Raw genomic sequence first — 17869 nt, forward strand, 5'->3', positions numbered from 1 at the left:
CTCAGAGGGCCTGGGGACTTTCCTAGTGATAACTCAGCCAATTGGGCTGGATGGTTCAATGCTTGAGCCTGGAACTTCAGTGATACTAAGATTCAGCAGTGTTGGAGACAGGAGGGCCTGTCAGTGCTTGGGAAGCCTTCAGGGCTACACCCAGTGGTGCTTTGGAGCTCAGCTAGAGCAAGAGAACAAACTGTCATTTTTTTGTTTTTGTTTTGGGGCCACACCTTAGCAGTGCTCAGGGTACTCCTGGCTCTGCACTCAGAAATCGCTCCTGACAGGCTCAGGGACCATAAGGAATGCTGGGAATCAAACCCAGGTCCATCCCAGATTGGCCTTGTGCAAGGCAAACGCCCTACGGCTGTGCTATCCCTCTGGCTCCCTAACTGTCATTCTTATGTATGAAGTCCTAGAGCTGTCTCCCAGTCCCTTGTCTGATTTTTCTAAACAACTTTTATTTACTGTATGATTTTATCTTAATCTTTAGAACATTGTCCGACATTCAAGAGTTGTCTAGCATCTACTGTGAACAGGATGGTTCTTTTAAGGAATTGTCCTGCAAAACACCCAAAATAAACCATGCACCTACTAGTGTCAGCACTCCAATCAGCCCAGGTAATCAATCAACTATGGGAGAGGAACTGACAGTGGCTCCTGGAAGCCAGACCAGGAGCAAACTAGTGGTGATTGTAGTACAGAGAGTTTCTGCAGGGTCAGAGCTGAAGGGGATAATCCCATGGGTAGCCATGGAGGGGCGCTAGTGTGGTTAAGCAGCCTAGAGGTAGGTATTTCACAATAGTGATAGAGACAGGCAGATGTGAAGTCTACTGTGGACTCTTGGATTTTGTTCAGGAAATCTTAGCTTCTCTAGAGTGTGAAACTTAAAACCATACCTTGTGCCTTAACTTATATGGTTCTGAGTCCTGCAGCCACTTACAGTCAGTATCAAGTAACCTTTCTTTGGTGTCCTAATTGTTAGTATATTTTTGGTTCAAGTCACCTACTTTGTTTTTGTCGGCCATGTTTGGAAACTGTCAGTTATATCTTGAGGAGCAGTTTGAGATCAGTGATTACTTCACTCATTAACAATTTAGAGGCTCTCTGGCACAAGAATAAAGTTAAATAACTGAGGGGTTTAGACTTTTACTGCCCTCTTTTCTACAACAGAGTCAATCTCTTCAGTTGCCACTCAGTATGAAGACTGCCTTGAAAATATCACATTTCAAGTTAAAACAAGCTCTTCTTCAGTTTGGAACAGTCAAGAATCTATTCGAACTTTGTCTGATAAATTTTCTACTGTCCGGGAGAAAGTGAAGACATTCGATTCCCTTTTCACTTCCTCTAAAGCATCTCCGCCGAAACAGACTGATCCGGTATGTGACCTTACCCTGTGTCCAGACGACAGAGGCCTCTGAGAGAGACCCAGGGTGCCAAGATTTTTCAAATTTATTTTGGAAAAAGTAAGAAATGAGCTGAATCCTTCTCCAAGCTTCCCAGGGGTCCCCCTCTGCGTCTGGATTGTAGTATGGGTCTTGGACCTGCTGCTATTTCTTCCTGCAGAGGTGGTGTCAGGCAATCTAAGGAGCTACCTCTGCCATAGTTTAGGATGCTTCCTTTGCCTTCATTGTTCTTTCTCTTTGGTCCTGTTCTACTTATTGAAGAGGCTCCAATTTTACTTACTCATTTTTAGTTCCCTAAAAATTTTGACTAACTTTTACTTTCTCTGACTCCTGAACTAATCGTGTATAGCAAAAACATGTAATTTTATTTTATTTTAGCTTTTGGTTTTTGGTCCTTACCCAATGATGATCAGGGTTCACTCCTGGTCAGGCTCTGGGCACCACATGGGATGTCCAGGGTCAAACTCGGGTCAGCAGTGTGCAAGGCAAGTTCCCTACCTGCTGTATTATCTGTCCAGCCCCCAAGCCCATGGTTTTATATATTGTTTCTCTTATTCCCTTCCTACTTCATTTTTTTTTCTTCTGGTTTTCAAGTCACTCCTGATGGTGCTCAGGGGTTATTCCTGGCTCTGCACTCAGAAATCACTCCTGGCAGGCTTGGGGGATCATATAGGATGCTGAGGCTTGAATCTGGTCTATCCTGGATCGGCCTCAAGAAGGGCAAATGATCTATAGCTGTGCTGTCACTCTGACCAACCCTTCCTAATTTCTCCTTCCTCCTCTTAATGTTCTATTATATATATATATATACACATATATATGTACATATATACATATATAGAGTCTCCAAGAAAATATAAATTCCTTCATTGGTGTATCTTATTAAAATCATGATAAAGGGACCAGAGCAGTGGCACAGTGGTAGAGTGTTTGCCTTGCACGTGGCTGACCTAGGACAGACCGAGGTTCAATCTCCTGACATCCCATGTGGTCCCCAATCCAGGAACGATTTCTGAGTGCATAGCCAGGAGTAACCCCTGAGCATCACCGGGTGTGGCCTAAAAACAAACAAAATCACGATTAAGCTTTATTTGTTTTGTTTTGGGGTCATATCTCAGCAGTGCTCAGGGATTACTTCTGGCTCTGCATTTAGAAATTACTCCTGGAGGGACCATGTGAGATGCCAGAGATTGAATCCAGACTGGGGGAACCATATGGGATGTTGGCGATTGAACCCAGGTTGGGTGTGTGCAAGGCAAACGCCTTACCTGTTGTGCTATAGCTCTGGCCCCTGCTTAACCATTACATTGAAACACAGATCACTATTTTTGGCTCTTAAGGAAAATTTGACTATTTTCTTTTCTTTGGCCTTTGGTTCACAAAAGGACTCACTCTGAATAGAAATGACAAATAATAAAATTGTGCTTTTTATTCAACAAACTATTAGGCCAGTTCTAAGTGCTGGGCATAATGCCAAGCCTCTTCCAGGCATCTGAATGAGGATCTAAAAGGCAGTTAGTCCCTGCTCCAGAGGAATTTCTGTGTGTGTGTGTCTGTATTGAGGGAGGGAGTTACAGTCACAGTTAGCAGTGCTCAGTGTTTACTCCTAGCTCTGCACTTGGGAATCATTCGTGGAAGGTGTAGAGGACCATATTGAACTTGGGTCAGCTGTGTACAAGGCAACTGCCTTACCTGCTGTACCATCTCTCTGTTCTCCAGAAACTTCCATCTAGTGATAAAAACTACTGGGTAACACAGGTAAGTACTGAGTGTTACTGAGATAATGGGAAGTGAGAAGGCTTCCCAGAAGTGCTGTCAATTGTATTCTACACATCAATGATAAGCAAATTTAATCTTGGAAATGATTGGACTACACAGACTTTTTAAGCTCTCCATGTTTCAGTTACTCTCTTATTTCTCAATTACAGAAAAGACTATCTGCATTTAGTGGGATTGGTTCTTCCAGCATTGCTAAGACTTCTGAGACCTCATCTCAGGCTACCCAGAGAAGAAGCCTGCCAAAAGGTACCTGTGTTTAAGTTCTTTTTTTTTTTTTTTGGTGGAGGGTACACCTGGTGGTGCTGAGGCATATTCTTAGCTCTGTGCTCAGGAATGATATGGAGCACATGGGGATCAAACCTGGTTGGCTGCATGCAAGTGCCCTACTTGTTGTACTATCTCTCTTGTCCTCATAAATATAAACCTGTTTAAGGGTGCCTCAGTTTCTGCTTGTTTTTTTGTTTTTGGGTCTCACCTGGCATTGCTCGGGGTTACTCCTGGCTCTGAGCTCAGAAATCGCTCCTGGCACACATGGGGGAGCATATGAGATGCTGGGATTCAAACCACCATCTGTCTTGAATTGGCCCTATGCAAGGCAAAAGCCCTACTGCTGTGCTATCACTCTGGCCCCGTCAGTTTCTTTTTTTATATTACATTAGGTTCAAATTAATCTGCTCTTTCCCATCTCAATTCTAAAAGTATAATATATTTATTTTAGAAAACTTGGAGAAAAAGAGAGCTTAAGGAAAATAAACCGGGTCCATAGAAATAGCTTAAAGGGCTGGAAAAGATGCTTTGCATGTTGGAACTCGATTTGATCCCTGACATCACATGGTCCTTTAAGTGCTATTGGGGATGTCCCTGAGCACTGAGCCAGTAATTGCTTTGAAGCACCACTGCATATAGCCCCAAATCAAGTAGACCTATTACTTAACCATACAACACATTTTAACCTCATATACTCTTTTTTTTTTTGGTTTGTTTTTGGAAAACACCCAGTGGTGGTCAAGGGTCACTCCTGGCTCTGTACTGAGGAATCACTCCTGATAGTGTTCAGTGGCTCATATGGGATGCTAGGGATTGAACACAACTTGGCAGCATTCAAGGGAAGTACCCTACTTGGTTTACTATCACTCTGCCAAAAGCCTTATATACCTTTTTTTTTTGGGGGGGGCACACCTGGTGACTCTCAGGGGTTACTCCGGGCTATGCGCTCAGAAATTGCCCCTGGCTTGGGGGATCTTTTTTTTTGTTTTTGTTTTTTTGTTTGTTTTTGGGCCACAACCGGCGGTGCTCAGGGGTTACTCCTGGCTGTCTGCTCAGAAATAGCTCCTGGCAGGCACGGGGGACCATATGGGACACCGGGATTCGAACCAACCACCTTTGGTCCTGGATCGGCTGCTTGCAAGGCAAATGCCGCTGTGCTATCTCTCCGGGCCCGGCTTGGGGGATCTTATGGGACACCAGAGGGATTGAACCACAGTCTCTACTAGGCTAGCATACGCAAGGCAGACGCCTTCCGCCCTGCGCCACCGCTCTGGCCCCCTTATATACCTTTTACATGCATATCTTCATATATTTTTCATACTTCTAGAAATATATATATTTGTCATTAAAATTATTCTTAACTAGGGCTGTCTTGATCGTAAGGAGATTGCCTGTGTGTGGCCAACCAAAGTTCAATTCTCGGCATCCCATATGGCACCCCAAGCATTGCCAGGAGTAAGATTCCTAAGTACAGAAGAATTCAAAGAACATTCTTCATGGGGGGCCGGAGTGATAGCGCAGCGGTAGCGTGTTTGCCTTGCACATGGCCGATTCAGGATGAATCTCGGTTTGATCCCCGGTGTCCAATATGGTTCCCCAAGCCAGGAGCAATTTCTGAGTGTAAAGCCAAGAATAACCCCTGAGCGTTACCGGGTGTAGGCCAAAAACAAACAAAACAAATATTCTTTTTTGTGAATTTTTTTTTTTTTTTTTTGTGGTTTTTGGGTCACACCCGGCAGTGCTCAGGGGTTTTTCCTGGCTCCGTGCTCAGAAATTGCTCCTGGCAGGCACGGGGGACCATATGGGACACCGGGATTCGAACCAATGACCTTCTGCATGAAAGGTAAACGCCTTACCTCCATGCTATCTCTCCGGCCCCCAAAACAAATATTCTTCATAACTATGAATAATGCTGATGTAGAGGCCGGCGAGGTGGCGCTAGAGGTAAGGTGTCTACCTTGCAAGTGCTAGCCAAGGAAAGGACCATGGTTTGATCCCCCAGTGTCCCATATGATCCTCCCAAGCCAGGGGCAATTTCTGAGGCGTAGCCAGGAGTAACCCCTGAGCATCAAACAGGTGTGGCCCGAAAAACAAACAAACAAACAAAAATACTGATGTAATACTTCATCCTATGAGTAGTTTTTTTTTTTGGTTTTTTGGTTTTTGGGCCACACCCGGCGATGCTCAGGGGTTACTCCTGGCTGTCTGCTCAGAAATAGCTCCTGGCAGGCACGGGGGACCATATGGGACACTGGGATTCGAACCAACCACCTTTGGTCCTGGATCGGCTGCTTGCAGGGCAAACACCGCTGTGCTATCTCTCCGGGCCCATGAGTAGTTTTTTTTTTTTTAAACCATTCCCTTGTATTAAAGATTTATATACTTCCCTATTTTTTGCTCTTTGTACAAAAATAGCTTTTTTCTCCTAATTAGAGATGGCGACCCAACGGCCATATCCATATCCAGTGATACTTAGCCAAGCGCACCAAATGGTTTGCTGCTTAGGGGGACTATGTGATGCTGGGTTCGTGCTGCATGTTCAAACTGCAGCTCATTGCTGCATGCAAGGCATGTGTCCCATACCCCTGAGCTCTCTCTCTCTCTGACCTTGTACGGAAATCTTCATTCATCTACACTTCTGTATTTTCCTTCAGAATGATTTTTGTTTGTTTGTTTTTGGGCCACACCTGCTCAGGGATTACTCCTGGCTCTGCGTTCAGAAATTGCTCCTGGTAGGCTAGGGGGACCATATGGGATTCTGGAGATCGAACCCAGGTCCTTCCTGGGTCGGCCACATACATTCAAGGCAAATGCCCTACCACTATGCTATTGCTCCTGCCCCTCCGAATGATTTTATTTATTTATTTTGGTTTTTGGGTCACACCCGGCTGCACTTAGGTGTTACTCCTGGCTTTATGCTCAGAAGTCGCTCCTGGCAGGCTCAGGGGACCATATGGGATGCTGGGATTCGAACTACCGACCTTCTGCATGCAAGGCAAATGCCTTACCTCCATGCTATCCGGCCCCACAGAATGATTTTTTTGTTTTGTTTTGTTTTGTTTTGGTTTGGTTTGGTTTTTGGGCCACACCGGTGTTGCTCAGGGGTTACTCCTGTCTGTCTGCTCAGAAATAGCTCCTGGCAGGCACGGGAGACCATATGGGACATCGGGATTCGAACCAATCACCTTTGGTCCTGGATTGGCTGTTTGCTGTGCTATCTCTCCAGGCCCAGAATGATTTTTAAAAGATAATTCCCATCAAAAGTTATGAAAGTGTTAACAGTTCTTGAGGCAAAATGTCTTGGCTACATTAATTTTAATGTCTTGTGTCTTTAGTATAGCTATTAGAAAACTCCTCAGGGAGATAAGATTTTGTAAATTGGGTTCGGAGAGATAGCACAACGGCACAGCGGCGTTTGCCTTGCAAGCAAGCTATTTCTGAGCAGATAGCCAGGAGTAACCCCTGAGCACCGCTGGGTGTGGCCCAAAAACCAGAAAGAAAAAAAAAGATTTTGCAAATTGGGCTGAAGGGTTTTGGTTAATATTATAAGTGAGCTCTTAGAGAAGACCCAGAGTGTTGTTCTACTTTATGTCCCCTGTCTAGTTAATCTATAGAAAGAATTCCAACTCAAGTATTTTCCTTCACTTTATTGGTCCATAGCCTTTTTGTCACAGCAGTGATACTTATCCTGAATGGACCCCCAGACTCTTAGTAAGGATTTGTACTTTACTTATCCCAAGTACCCTGGGGAGAAGAGGGTCACTGATCAAATAGTTCTTGGGTAAGAGGAAGAAGAGGAGGTTTTGGGTCGGGAAATTAAGCCATTCACAGATTAAGTCTCAGTACTGTAAATGTAAGATGCTTTCTATCCATCTTGATTTGTTTAACCATTGAGAAATTCTGTATCAAATAAAAATGAAGGACCAGAGAGATGGCAAGGAAGTAGGGCATTTGCTTGCATGCAGAAGGATGGTGGTTTGAATCCCGGCATCTCATATGGTCCCCCGAGCCTGTCAGGAGCGATTTCTGAGCATAGAGCAAGGAGTAACCCCTGAGTGCTGCTGGGTGTGACCCAAAAAGCAATAAACAAACAAACAAACAAATAAATAAAAATGAAAGCCTAGAGATTTGAGGTTCAGAGAACTGTAAAGTCATTTACCTTTTTTTTCTTTTTTAAGAACTAGTAGAAGCCATCTCCCAGCATCACATTGACGATTTACCACCACCATCTCAGGAACTCCTTGATGAAATTGGTAAGTTTTTTTTTTTTGTGTTAGTTTGTTTTTGTTTTTGGACCACATCTAGTAGGGTGCTCATACTGTTGTCTCTGAGCTCAGGGATCAATACTAGTGAGCTCTGAGGTCCATATGGGATTCCAGAGATTGAACCTGTGTTGGCTGCATGTAAGGCAAACACCCTACCTGCTATCTATATATAGATAGATATGTGTGTGTGTATATATATATATATATATATATATATATATATATATATACACACACCCACACAACACACACACACATACACTCTTGCTCCAGCTCTTGGTGAGGAATTTCCTTTCTTCTTTTTTTTTACTTTTTGATCTCCCAAGTGGTTCTCTCAGGGATCCTGGGAGCCCCTCTCAGCAAGGGCCTGAGGACACAGTGCTACTTGGGCCCTGGGGCAATACCCAGTGATGCTTAAACTGGGGTTGGCTGCATGCCTCTTAACCCATGTACTATCTCTTCAGCCCCCCTAAGGGATTTTCAGTACAGATTATCTTCTGTGGTTCTTTGTTTTCAGATTGAGCACTGGTACAAAAGCCTCTATAAAGATCTGATTGAATATACAGAGTTCAGGAAAGGAATTTTAAAACACAAAGGAAGTTTTCTAATAAAATGGGCCTCACATTACTTGGAAGCCTGGCTGTGATAATTGGCCTGTGTCTGATGTAATTTTGTTATTTATAGGGACTGTGGTAATGATTCTACAGGAAATAACAACATCTAAGTGGTTTATTGTGATGAAATTCTTTTATTAAAGGAATTTGCATCTATTTTTTCAATCAAAGCATCATACCTTGAAGCTTGAATTTCTGGCCACTCAAGCTGAGACACCCTGTTCTTTCTTTTTCCCATTAGCTGGAGGGATTAAAGGTCTTCACATCATGGATGGATCTATTTACAGAGGGCAGAAAAGTGAGTGGCACAGGATCTAATGAAACCAAAATTTTCAGTTCCAGGCAGAGACTAAGCAACAGCAGCTCATTTTTTAAAAACTACTTTTCCTACAATTTTTTAAAATTTTATTTTTGGGCCACACCTGGCAGTGCTCAGGGGTTCATCCTGGATCTGAGCCCAGGAATCACTCCTGACAGGCTTGGGAGACGATATGGATGCCGGGTTGGCTAAACCTGGGTTGGCTGTGTACAAGGTGAACACCCTACCGACTGTGCTCCGCCCCCTCCAAATTTTTCTACATTAGCATTTTTTTTTTTTTTTTTGGTTTTTGGGCCACACCCGTTTGACGCTCAGGGGTTACTCCTGGCTATGCGCTCAGAAATCGCCCCTGGCTTGGGGGGACCATATGGGACGCCGGGGGATCGAACCGCGGTCCTTCCTTGGCTAGCGCTTGCAAGGCAGACACCTTACCTCCAGCGCCACCTACCTGGCCCCTACATTAGCATTTTTAATATTAAGGCACCATGATTTATATAACTATTAATGGTTGAGTTGTATGCCTGAAATCCAACGACAATCTCACCACCAGCATCAGCTTTCTCCACCATTGTCCCTTCCACCCCATGCGGTGCTAAGGGTTTGCTCCTGGCTCTGCATTCAGAAGTTATTCCTGGGACCAGCGTGGTGGCGCTAGAGGTAAGGTGCCTTCCTTGCCTGCACTAGCCTAGGACTGGCTGCAGTTCAATCCCCCGGCGTCCCATATGGTCCCCCAAGCCAGGAGCGATTTCTGAGCGTATAGCCAGGAGTAACCCCTGTGCATTACCAGGTGTGGCCCAAAAACCAAAAACCAAAAAAAAAAAAAAAAGAAGTTATTCCTGGCAGGCTCGGGGGGACCATACGATTGCTGTGGATTGAACCCAACTCTGCTGAGTGCAAGGCAAATGCCTACCCATTGTGCCATCGCTCCGGCCCTCTCTAAGCAGTTTAGTTTTATCATTTTTGTGGGGGGATCACACCCAGTGGTGCTCAGACATTACTCCTGGCTCTGCACTTAGGAATGACTCCTGGCCTTGCTCAGGAGGACCATAGGGGATGCTGGGATCTAACCTTGCTCAAACAAATAAATGCCCTATCTGCTGTACTATCCCTCCAGTTCCAAGCAGTTTATTTATTTTTTTTGTTTTGTTTTTTTTGTTTGTTTGTTTTTGGGCCACACCCGGTGTTGCTCAGGGGTTACTCCTGGCTGTCTGCTCAGAAATAGCTCCTGGCAGGCATGGGGGACCATATGGGACACCGAGATTCAAACCAACCACCTTTGGTCCTGGATCGGCTGCTTGCAAGGCCAATACCGCTGTGCTATCTCTCCGGGCTCTCAAGCAGTTTAGTTTTTAACTGCATCTGTTATTGCCAAACTGGGCTGATGTTAAAAATAAATGGTTCATGGGGCTGGAGAGATAGCATGGAGGTAAGGCGTTTGCCTTTCATGCAAGAGGTCATCGGTTCGAATCCCAGCGTCCCATATGGTCCCCCGTGCCTGCTAGGAGCAATTTCTGAGCATGGAGCCAGGAGTAACCCCTGAGTACTGCCGGGTGTGACCCAAAAACCACACACACAAAAAAAAAAATGGTTCATGATTATAAACATACAGTTTACTTCCCCAGGAAAAACCTGGCTGCTTTCTAATCATCAACTAATCCCTTACTATCTGAGGGTACATCTCATCAGGCTTCTGATGATCCAGTTCTTAGTTGGAGGCCAGTAAAGACCAGTTAGGTCAGGTGCAAGACCAAGTGCCCTACCTACTCTGCTATTGTCCAACGGCCACCCCTCCTCTCCCTTCCCTTCCCTCCTCTCCCCACCCCTCTCTTTTTCCTTTCCCCTTCTCTCCTCTCTTCTCCCCACCCTTCCCCTCTCCTCCCTCCCTCTTTTGCGTCACATCTGGTACTGCTCAGGGGTTACTTTACTACTGCCTCTGAACTCAGGAATTACTCTTTATGGGGCTCAGGGGACTATATAGATGCCAGGGGTCGAACTCAGGTCAGCCACATGCAAGGCAAATGCCCTAACTGCTGTACTATATATTGCTCTGGCCCCCAGCTGTTGCTTTTTTTAATGCAACAATAGAATCGGTCACCTGCACAGGTAGATTGTCAGTGTCATCTGTTTCTTGGTCATGACTTAGACAGTTTTGTTGGGACAGTGAAGAAGATCAGCAGAGTATGTGTTTGCCTGTTGAAGGCCCTTATTTCTTCCAGCACTGCAGAAAAAAAACATAAGACAGCACTCATAGGCTTATTCGTATTATTCTTTAGCGATACTTTTCCTCTGGATCCTGCTTTCTCTGCATGTGAACTTTCCATTTCGACAGTGAAACCTCCTGGCACTGCTGCACCTCTGCACACACTGCAGTACTTCACCTTCCTTTTATTTACAGGAATTATCAGGGCCAGGCTTTTTAGGTGATGATGTTTGTACTCTAAGGTGTGTCAGCAATTATTCAGAAAAATAGGGCCAGAACAATAGTACTGCTAGCAAGTGGAGCATTTGCCTTGCATGCGTCATTACCTGGAGTTTGATCCCCTGCACATCCTGTTGTCTCCCGAGCTCTCCATTTGTGATCCCTAAGTGCAGAGAAGTAAGTCTTGAGCACTTCTGGATATGGGCCAAAAACAAAAATAAAATAACTTTTAAATTAAATTACATTATGTTTTTCTTCTGTAGTAACCCAAATCTGGGTCTCACACATGTGAGGCATACACTTCATCACTGAGCCATATCTTTAGTTCAATATCAATTGTTTTTGTTTTCATTTTGGGTCACACCTGGCAGTGCTCGGGTTACTACTGGCTCTGTGCTCAGAAATTGCTCCTGGCAGGCACGGGGGACCATATGGGATGCCGGGATTCGAATCCATGTCAGTCCTGGGTTGGCCACTTGCAAAGAAAATGCCCTACCTCTGTACTATCTCTCCGGCCCAATATAAATTTTTGTTATTGTTTTGTTTTTGGGTCATACCTGGTAGTGCTTACTCCTGACTCTGTGCTCAGAAATTGCTCCTAGCATGCAAAGGAGACTATATGGAATGCCTGGACTCGAACTACCTACCATCTGTCTTGGATCCATTTCATGCAAGGCAAATGCCCTACTGCTGTTATCACTAGCCCCAATATAATTTTTTAATTCAAATAATGAGACAATAGTAGTATGAAAAAATGGTCTTATTTTATTTTTATTTGTTTTGTATTATTATTTGTTTATTTACTTTGGGGTCAGACCACACCCTGCAATAATGGGGATGGGGAATCATGTGGTGCAGAAGATTTGAAGTTAGGGATACTATATGCAAAGCATGTACTTCAGCCTTTTGAGCCATCTCCCCAACATGTCTCCTTTTATTTTGGTTTTGGGGCCACATCTGGTGGTACTCAGAGGCTGCTCTTGGCAGTGCTAGAGGGTGGGTGGAAGAAACACAATGCAGTGCGAGGGATGGAAGCTGAGGCTCTTGCACTCAAAATGTGCATTCCAGCCCGATGAACCATCTCCCCAGCTCATGAGGTTTTTGTTTGTTTGTTTGTTTTGTGTTTATCTTGTCTTGTTTCATTTTTGTGATGTCAGGGGTTGAGCTCAGGTCTCATATACACTAGATACATGCTTTTTTACTGAGTCACATGGTAGACTACTGGGCCCTGAAATAATTGTATAGAATCCCTGGATGTGCTTCCTGATCTGCAGGAAGAGAACAATGTACATTAACTCAGAGTCCAGTCTGGCTCTGCTCTGCCTTGCCCTGCTCTAGGGAGCATTTTGGTAACACTGAGAACTAACACATATAGAGCAGTGCACTGAGTTTAGATGTTGCTTGTCTTGGTTCAGAAATCACTTCCTTTAGGAATTGGATAATCAAGTGGAATAATAGGAAATTTTGGCCAGTAGGGATGGATAATATTTTTGATTACTCTGGTATTATAATCTTTTTAAAATTTTTATTATTTTTTTGATGGGCCCACATCAGAGGTGCTTCAGGGCTTATTTTTGACTTTGTGCTCTGGAATCTGAATCCTCACTCTGAATTCATCAAGGATCGAACCTGAGTCAATCACATGAAACGCAAGTGCCTACCTATCTGATATTAAAAATTTTAGGGGCCAGAGAGATAGCACAGCAGTAGGGCATTTGCCTTCCACACAGACGGATGGTGGTTCGAATCCCAGCATCCCATATGGTCCCCGAGCCTGTCAGGAGTAATTTCTGAGTGCAGAGCCAGGAGTAATCCCTGAGTGCTGCTGAGTGTGACTCCCCACCCCCAATTAAAAAAAACCAAACTCAACCAAAAAAATACCAAAAAAATTTTTTTAGCAAGAGTATAAAGAGAGATTAAGTATAAACCTTAGAGCCAGACTATATCAAATCCCAATTTTACCTCAGGCTGCCATTGTCATTCAGTAGACTTGAGTAAAGCCCACTCAAAAATTCACTTACCTAGCAAACTTTCAGGGGACACTACAGCTGATGGTTCCAGGACCACCTTTGGAGGATCCTGCCCTAGAGCATAGAGTGCCATGCACAGAAAGGAACTAGGGCCTCTTACTTTTTGCTTTGTGACAGAGTACCTGAAGCAGCAGGAATCCTCATCCCTGGAACTGGAGGAGAAAGCAGCACTCCATCCGAGCCTCTCTGCACCTGGTAAGTGAACTACCTCGCTCTTCTCCATCAGCCCCTGCTCTGATACTATCCTTGGCAGCACATTTATGGGAGGAGAAAGGGGTATACCTAAAGGTTAGGCATATCTCTACCTTACCTTACTTACCTTAAATCTACTACTTTGCTATATATATAGTCTGGTAGACTTTGGTTTGCTTGTTTTGGGGTTTGTACCTGGTAGTATTTAGGGGTTCCTGCTGACTTGGCACTTAGGGGTTGCTCCTGATGGTGCTGGGTACCATGCATTGCAGGGGATTGAACCCCATGCTCATACATGCAAGAAAGCACTCACTCTGTCCCTTTGAGTCATCTCCCTGGCACTATCTGGCAATCTGTCTCTCTGCTCCCATTCTACAGTGCTCAGGGCTTACTGCTTACTCTAATCAGGGAACTTAGGTGGTACTCTGAGCCTCATCCTTCCTCATCTGTAAAATGGGGACAATAACTCCGATCTTACATGTACATAGCTTAATGCTTAGGACCCTATTACATGCTAAGATACTTTGAACAAATGACAGTTTCCTTCCCTTCTGAGAACTGCTGTCAGCATGAAACGAGATAGCATATGTAAAATGACAGGCATGCATGAACGGGTACTCCCTTTCCCACCCAAATTCTTCCTTTGAAACATCTAACAAGTGAGAGTAGTGTTGTCCCACAAAGCAAAGTTGTGCAATTTGTTTTCAGGATCTCTTGACTTCCTTTTCTCGTTATCTCCATTTGTCTCGTGCTTGGCACAAGCAGGCTGTCCTGTAGCTTCACCTGGCACCAAAGAGCTCCCAGGGCCCCAGAAGCAGCTGCTGTGAACACAGGTGGCCTGCAGGCTGCCACCTGGCCCTGCTCTCCCAAGACAGGAACCAGTGCGTCTCTTGTAGGGACCTCTCTGTAGCCCTGTGTCTTTGCTCTCCATTTTAAGACTTTCTCCACCTTTTTCTTTTGTTCTCTGTAATAAAGTTTTTCAAATGTTTTCAGATCAAAAGAACTTAGAAGAAACTAGCAGTAATAAAGAAGATAGCAATATGCTTTGGACTAAAGAATCTCAGAATACAGAGGAAGACACAGAGAGGTAACAGGAAAAGTTGGACTTTTAAAAGGGATTTAAAATCTATGCATTTTCCTTCTAATATTGAGAAATAGGAATAGGAAAGAAATACTCTCTATTTTATCCTAATAGATCCTATTCCTCAACAGTATCCATTTAATATTTGTAAATGTGACTAAATCTGCAAAATTTACTACCTCAGCCCTCCGTCTCTCCCTCCTTCCCTTCCTCCCTCCCTCCCTCCCTCCCTCCCTCCCTCCCTCCCTCCCTCCCTTCCTCCCTTCCTTCCTTCCTTCCTTCCTCCTTCCTTCCTTCCTCCTTCCTTCCTTCCTTCCTTCCTTCCTTCCTTCCTTCCTTCCTTCCTTCCTTCCTTCCTTCCTTCCTTCCTTCCTTCCCTCCTTATTTCCCTCCTTCCCTCCTTATTTCCTTCCTCTTTCCTTCCTTCCCTTCCTCCTTCCCTCCCTCTCTCCCACCATTCCTCCTTCCCCCCTCCCTAGTGATTTTCTGGAGACCACTGTATTGGATGCCAAGGTTCAAACCCAGGTTGGCTGTGTACAAGGGGTCCTCAGACTACTGCCCGTGGGCCACATGGGCTCACCAAGGACATTTATCCTGTTCTGCTCAGCTGCCAACTCGTCCCAGGCCCTCAGTGCACATGTGTGGGATATGCGCCATACACTCCGACTTCCCTCCTTCTCTGTGCCTCTCAACTCCTCCTCTCAGTCTTGGGCAGGGGTTCTTAATCTACCCCAACCTTTAGGGACATGCCAAAAGCAAGCTCATAGTTCCCATTAAAATAATGTAAGTGGGGGGGACTGGAGAGATAGCATGGAGGTAAGGCGTTTGCCTTTCATGCAGGAGGTCATCGGTTCGAATCCCGGCGCCCCATATGGTCCCCCGTGCCTGCCAGGAGCAATTTCTGAGCCTAGAGCCAGGAATAACCCCTGAGTACTGCCGGGTGTGACACAAAAACCAAAATAATAATAATAATAATAATAATAATAATAATAATAATGTAAGTGGGGCTGGAGTAATAGCACAGTGGTAAGTTTGTTAATTTAACTTTACTTGCTTTTTTATTTTATTTTCTTTAGCTTTACTTGCTACTCATTTTATTTATTTATTTTGTTGTTGTTTTTGGGCCACACCCAGCAGTGCTTAGGGGTTACTCCTGGCTTTGAGCTCAGAAACTGCTCCTGACAGATGCAGGGGACCATATGGGTTGCTGGGAATCAAACCCTGCTCTGTTCCAGGTCAGCTGTATACAAGGCAAACAACCTACCACTCTGCTATCACTCAGGCCCTTGCTATTCATTTTAAATATTATATTTGTTTCCATTTTCTTCAAAATAAGATATGTGCAATGTGTATAAGAATTTGTTCATATTTTTTTTAAATATAGTTTAGCCTTCCAATGTCTGAGGGACAGTAAATTGGACAGTGAACTATGCTATACTGTCCTTCTAGCATCTCTCTGTTTTTTGTTTGTTTGTTTGTTTTGTTTTTTGGGTCATACCCAGAGAAACTCAGGTTACTCTTGGTGGGGCTTGGATACAGTATGGGATACTGGAGATTGAATCTGGGTTGGCCATGTACAAATCAAGTACTGTACTTATTATACAATATGTTGCTCCATGTTTTATTTATTTATTTATTTTGGTTTTTGGGCCACATCTTGTGGCACTCAGGTATTACTCCTGGCTCTGCATTCAGAAATTACCCATGGCAAGTTTGGGGGACCATGTGGGATGTTAGGGATCGAACCTGGGTTGGCTGAATGTAAGGCATATACCCTACCCACTGTGCTATCGCTCCTGCAGTTTATAGGGGGGCAATGAGTTCACATCATTGTTCATCCAGTTCCCAGATTTTTTCATCTTTCAAAATGGAAACTAAACCAATTCAACAACTGCCTGTTCCCTACTTCATTCAGCTTCTAAAACTCGGCTTTCTTTCTTTTCTTTCCTTTCACTTTTTAGGTTACAGCCAGTGATAGTTAGTGGTATTCCTGGCACTGCACTTAAGAATTAACACTGGCAATGCTGAGGGACATATAGGGTACCAGGGATTAAACTCAGGTTGGCTGCATGCAAGGCAAATGAAAGCCCTATTTGTTGTACTATCTTTCCAGTCGTGTGTGTGTGTGTGTGTGTGTGTGTGTGTGTGTGTGTGTGTGTGTTTTTTCACACTTGGCTGTGCTTAAAGCTTACTCTGGGCTCTATGCTTAGGGATTACTCATGGTGGGACTTTGGAATCAGGGGGAGGAACCTGATCTCTACCTCTGTTCTGTCTCTACCTCTGGCCTCCATTTTCTGTTTCTATGAGACTATCTTTTAGGCATTGTGTAAGTGAAATGGTACAATATATGTCTTTTGTAACTCTTGTTCCACTTAGCCTGTCTTCATAGTTCATCTAGGTAGCATGTGTCCGAATGTTCTTCCTTCATCAGACTGAATTCCATTATATGTTGGGGGTGGGAGGAAGAGGGACGTGGGAGAGAGAAAGAATTTTATTGTTGGTGGATCTTGCTTTCACCTTTTGACGTTTGTAAATAATGTTGTTATGAATATGGGTGTATAAACATCTTTAGAGATGCCAAGCTTTTAATTTGGATATACACCCAAAAGTGGTATAATGGGATCATATAGCAAATCTATTTTTAATTTTTGAGAAAATACCATACAATTTTCCACAGCAGCTGCACCATTTTACATTCCCACTAGTGTTGCAAGAGGGTTGGTTCTCCACAGCCTTGCTCAATGCTTGTTCTGACCAATGCTTATTCTGTTTTCATTATTATTAAATAACAGCCATCCTGATGCTCTGAGATACTTCATTATGGGTTTGATATGCATTTGTAATGTTGACCATCTTTTTTTGGGGAGTAGAGCCACACCCAGCAGCGCTCAGGAGTTATTCCTGGCAGTGCTCGGGGGATCATTGAACCTTGATCTGCTACATGCCCTCCTTGTGTGATTGCTCTGGCCCTAAGTTGATCATCTTTTTAATGACCATTTGAATATCTGTGCATGTCTGTGTGTTTGTGTGATTGTTGGGTCATACCTGGCTCTGGACTCAGAAATGACCTCTGGCCATGATCAGAGGATCATAGGTGGTGCCAAGGATTAGAACTGGAGTCACATGCAGCTGGAGAGATAGCATAGAGGTAAGGCATTTGCCTTGCATGCAGAAGGACAGGGGTTCAAATCCCGACATCCCATATGGTCCCCCGAGCCTGTCAGGAGCGATTTCTGAGCGTAGAGCCAGGAGTAACCCCTGAGCGCTGCCGGGTGTGACCCAAAAACCAAAAACCAAAAAAAAAAAAAAAAAAAAAAAAGAGTCACAGCTGATGCAGCTTCATTTGCTCTATTGTATCTTCAACCCTTTCACCCATTTTTTTTTTTCCTTATTGAGTTTTTTTTGGGATGTGTTAGAGGGAGGACACATCTAGCTCTACTCAGGGGTTACTCCTGGGCTGTGCCCAAGCAAGGGTCACTGCTAGCAGTGCTTGGGAGGCGGTATGC

General features: G+C 44.3%; 1 protein-coding gene across 1 annotated transcript in view; it reads left to right on the forward strand.

Annotated features, from left to right (window-relative positions):
- The window catches only part of TEX14 (testis expressed 14, intercellular bridge forming factor), a 105852-nt gene that overhangs the window by 71440 nt on the left and 16543 nt on the right, over positions 1 to 17869 (forward strand). Inside the window, 7 exon segments of the mRNA XM_049764792.1 lie at positions 485 to 612; positions 1165 to 1370; positions 3326 to 3422; positions 7622 to 7696; positions 8564 to 8620; positions 13208 to 13285; positions 14276 to 14369. Of these exon segments, the coding sequence (XP_049620749.1) occupies positions 485 to 612; positions 1165 to 1370; positions 3326 to 3422; positions 7622 to 7696; positions 8564 to 8620; positions 13208 to 13285; positions 14276 to 14369 (735 nt within the window).

Source organism: Suncus etruscus, chromosome 1 (genome assembly GCF_024139225.1).
Source record: "Suncus etruscus isolate mSunEtr1 chromosome 1, mSunEtr1.pri.cur, whole genome shotgun sequence".
In the NCBI taxonomy this organism is placed as follows: domain Eukaryota; kingdom Metazoa; phylum Chordata; class Mammalia; order Eulipotyphla; family Soricidae; genus Suncus; species Suncus etruscus.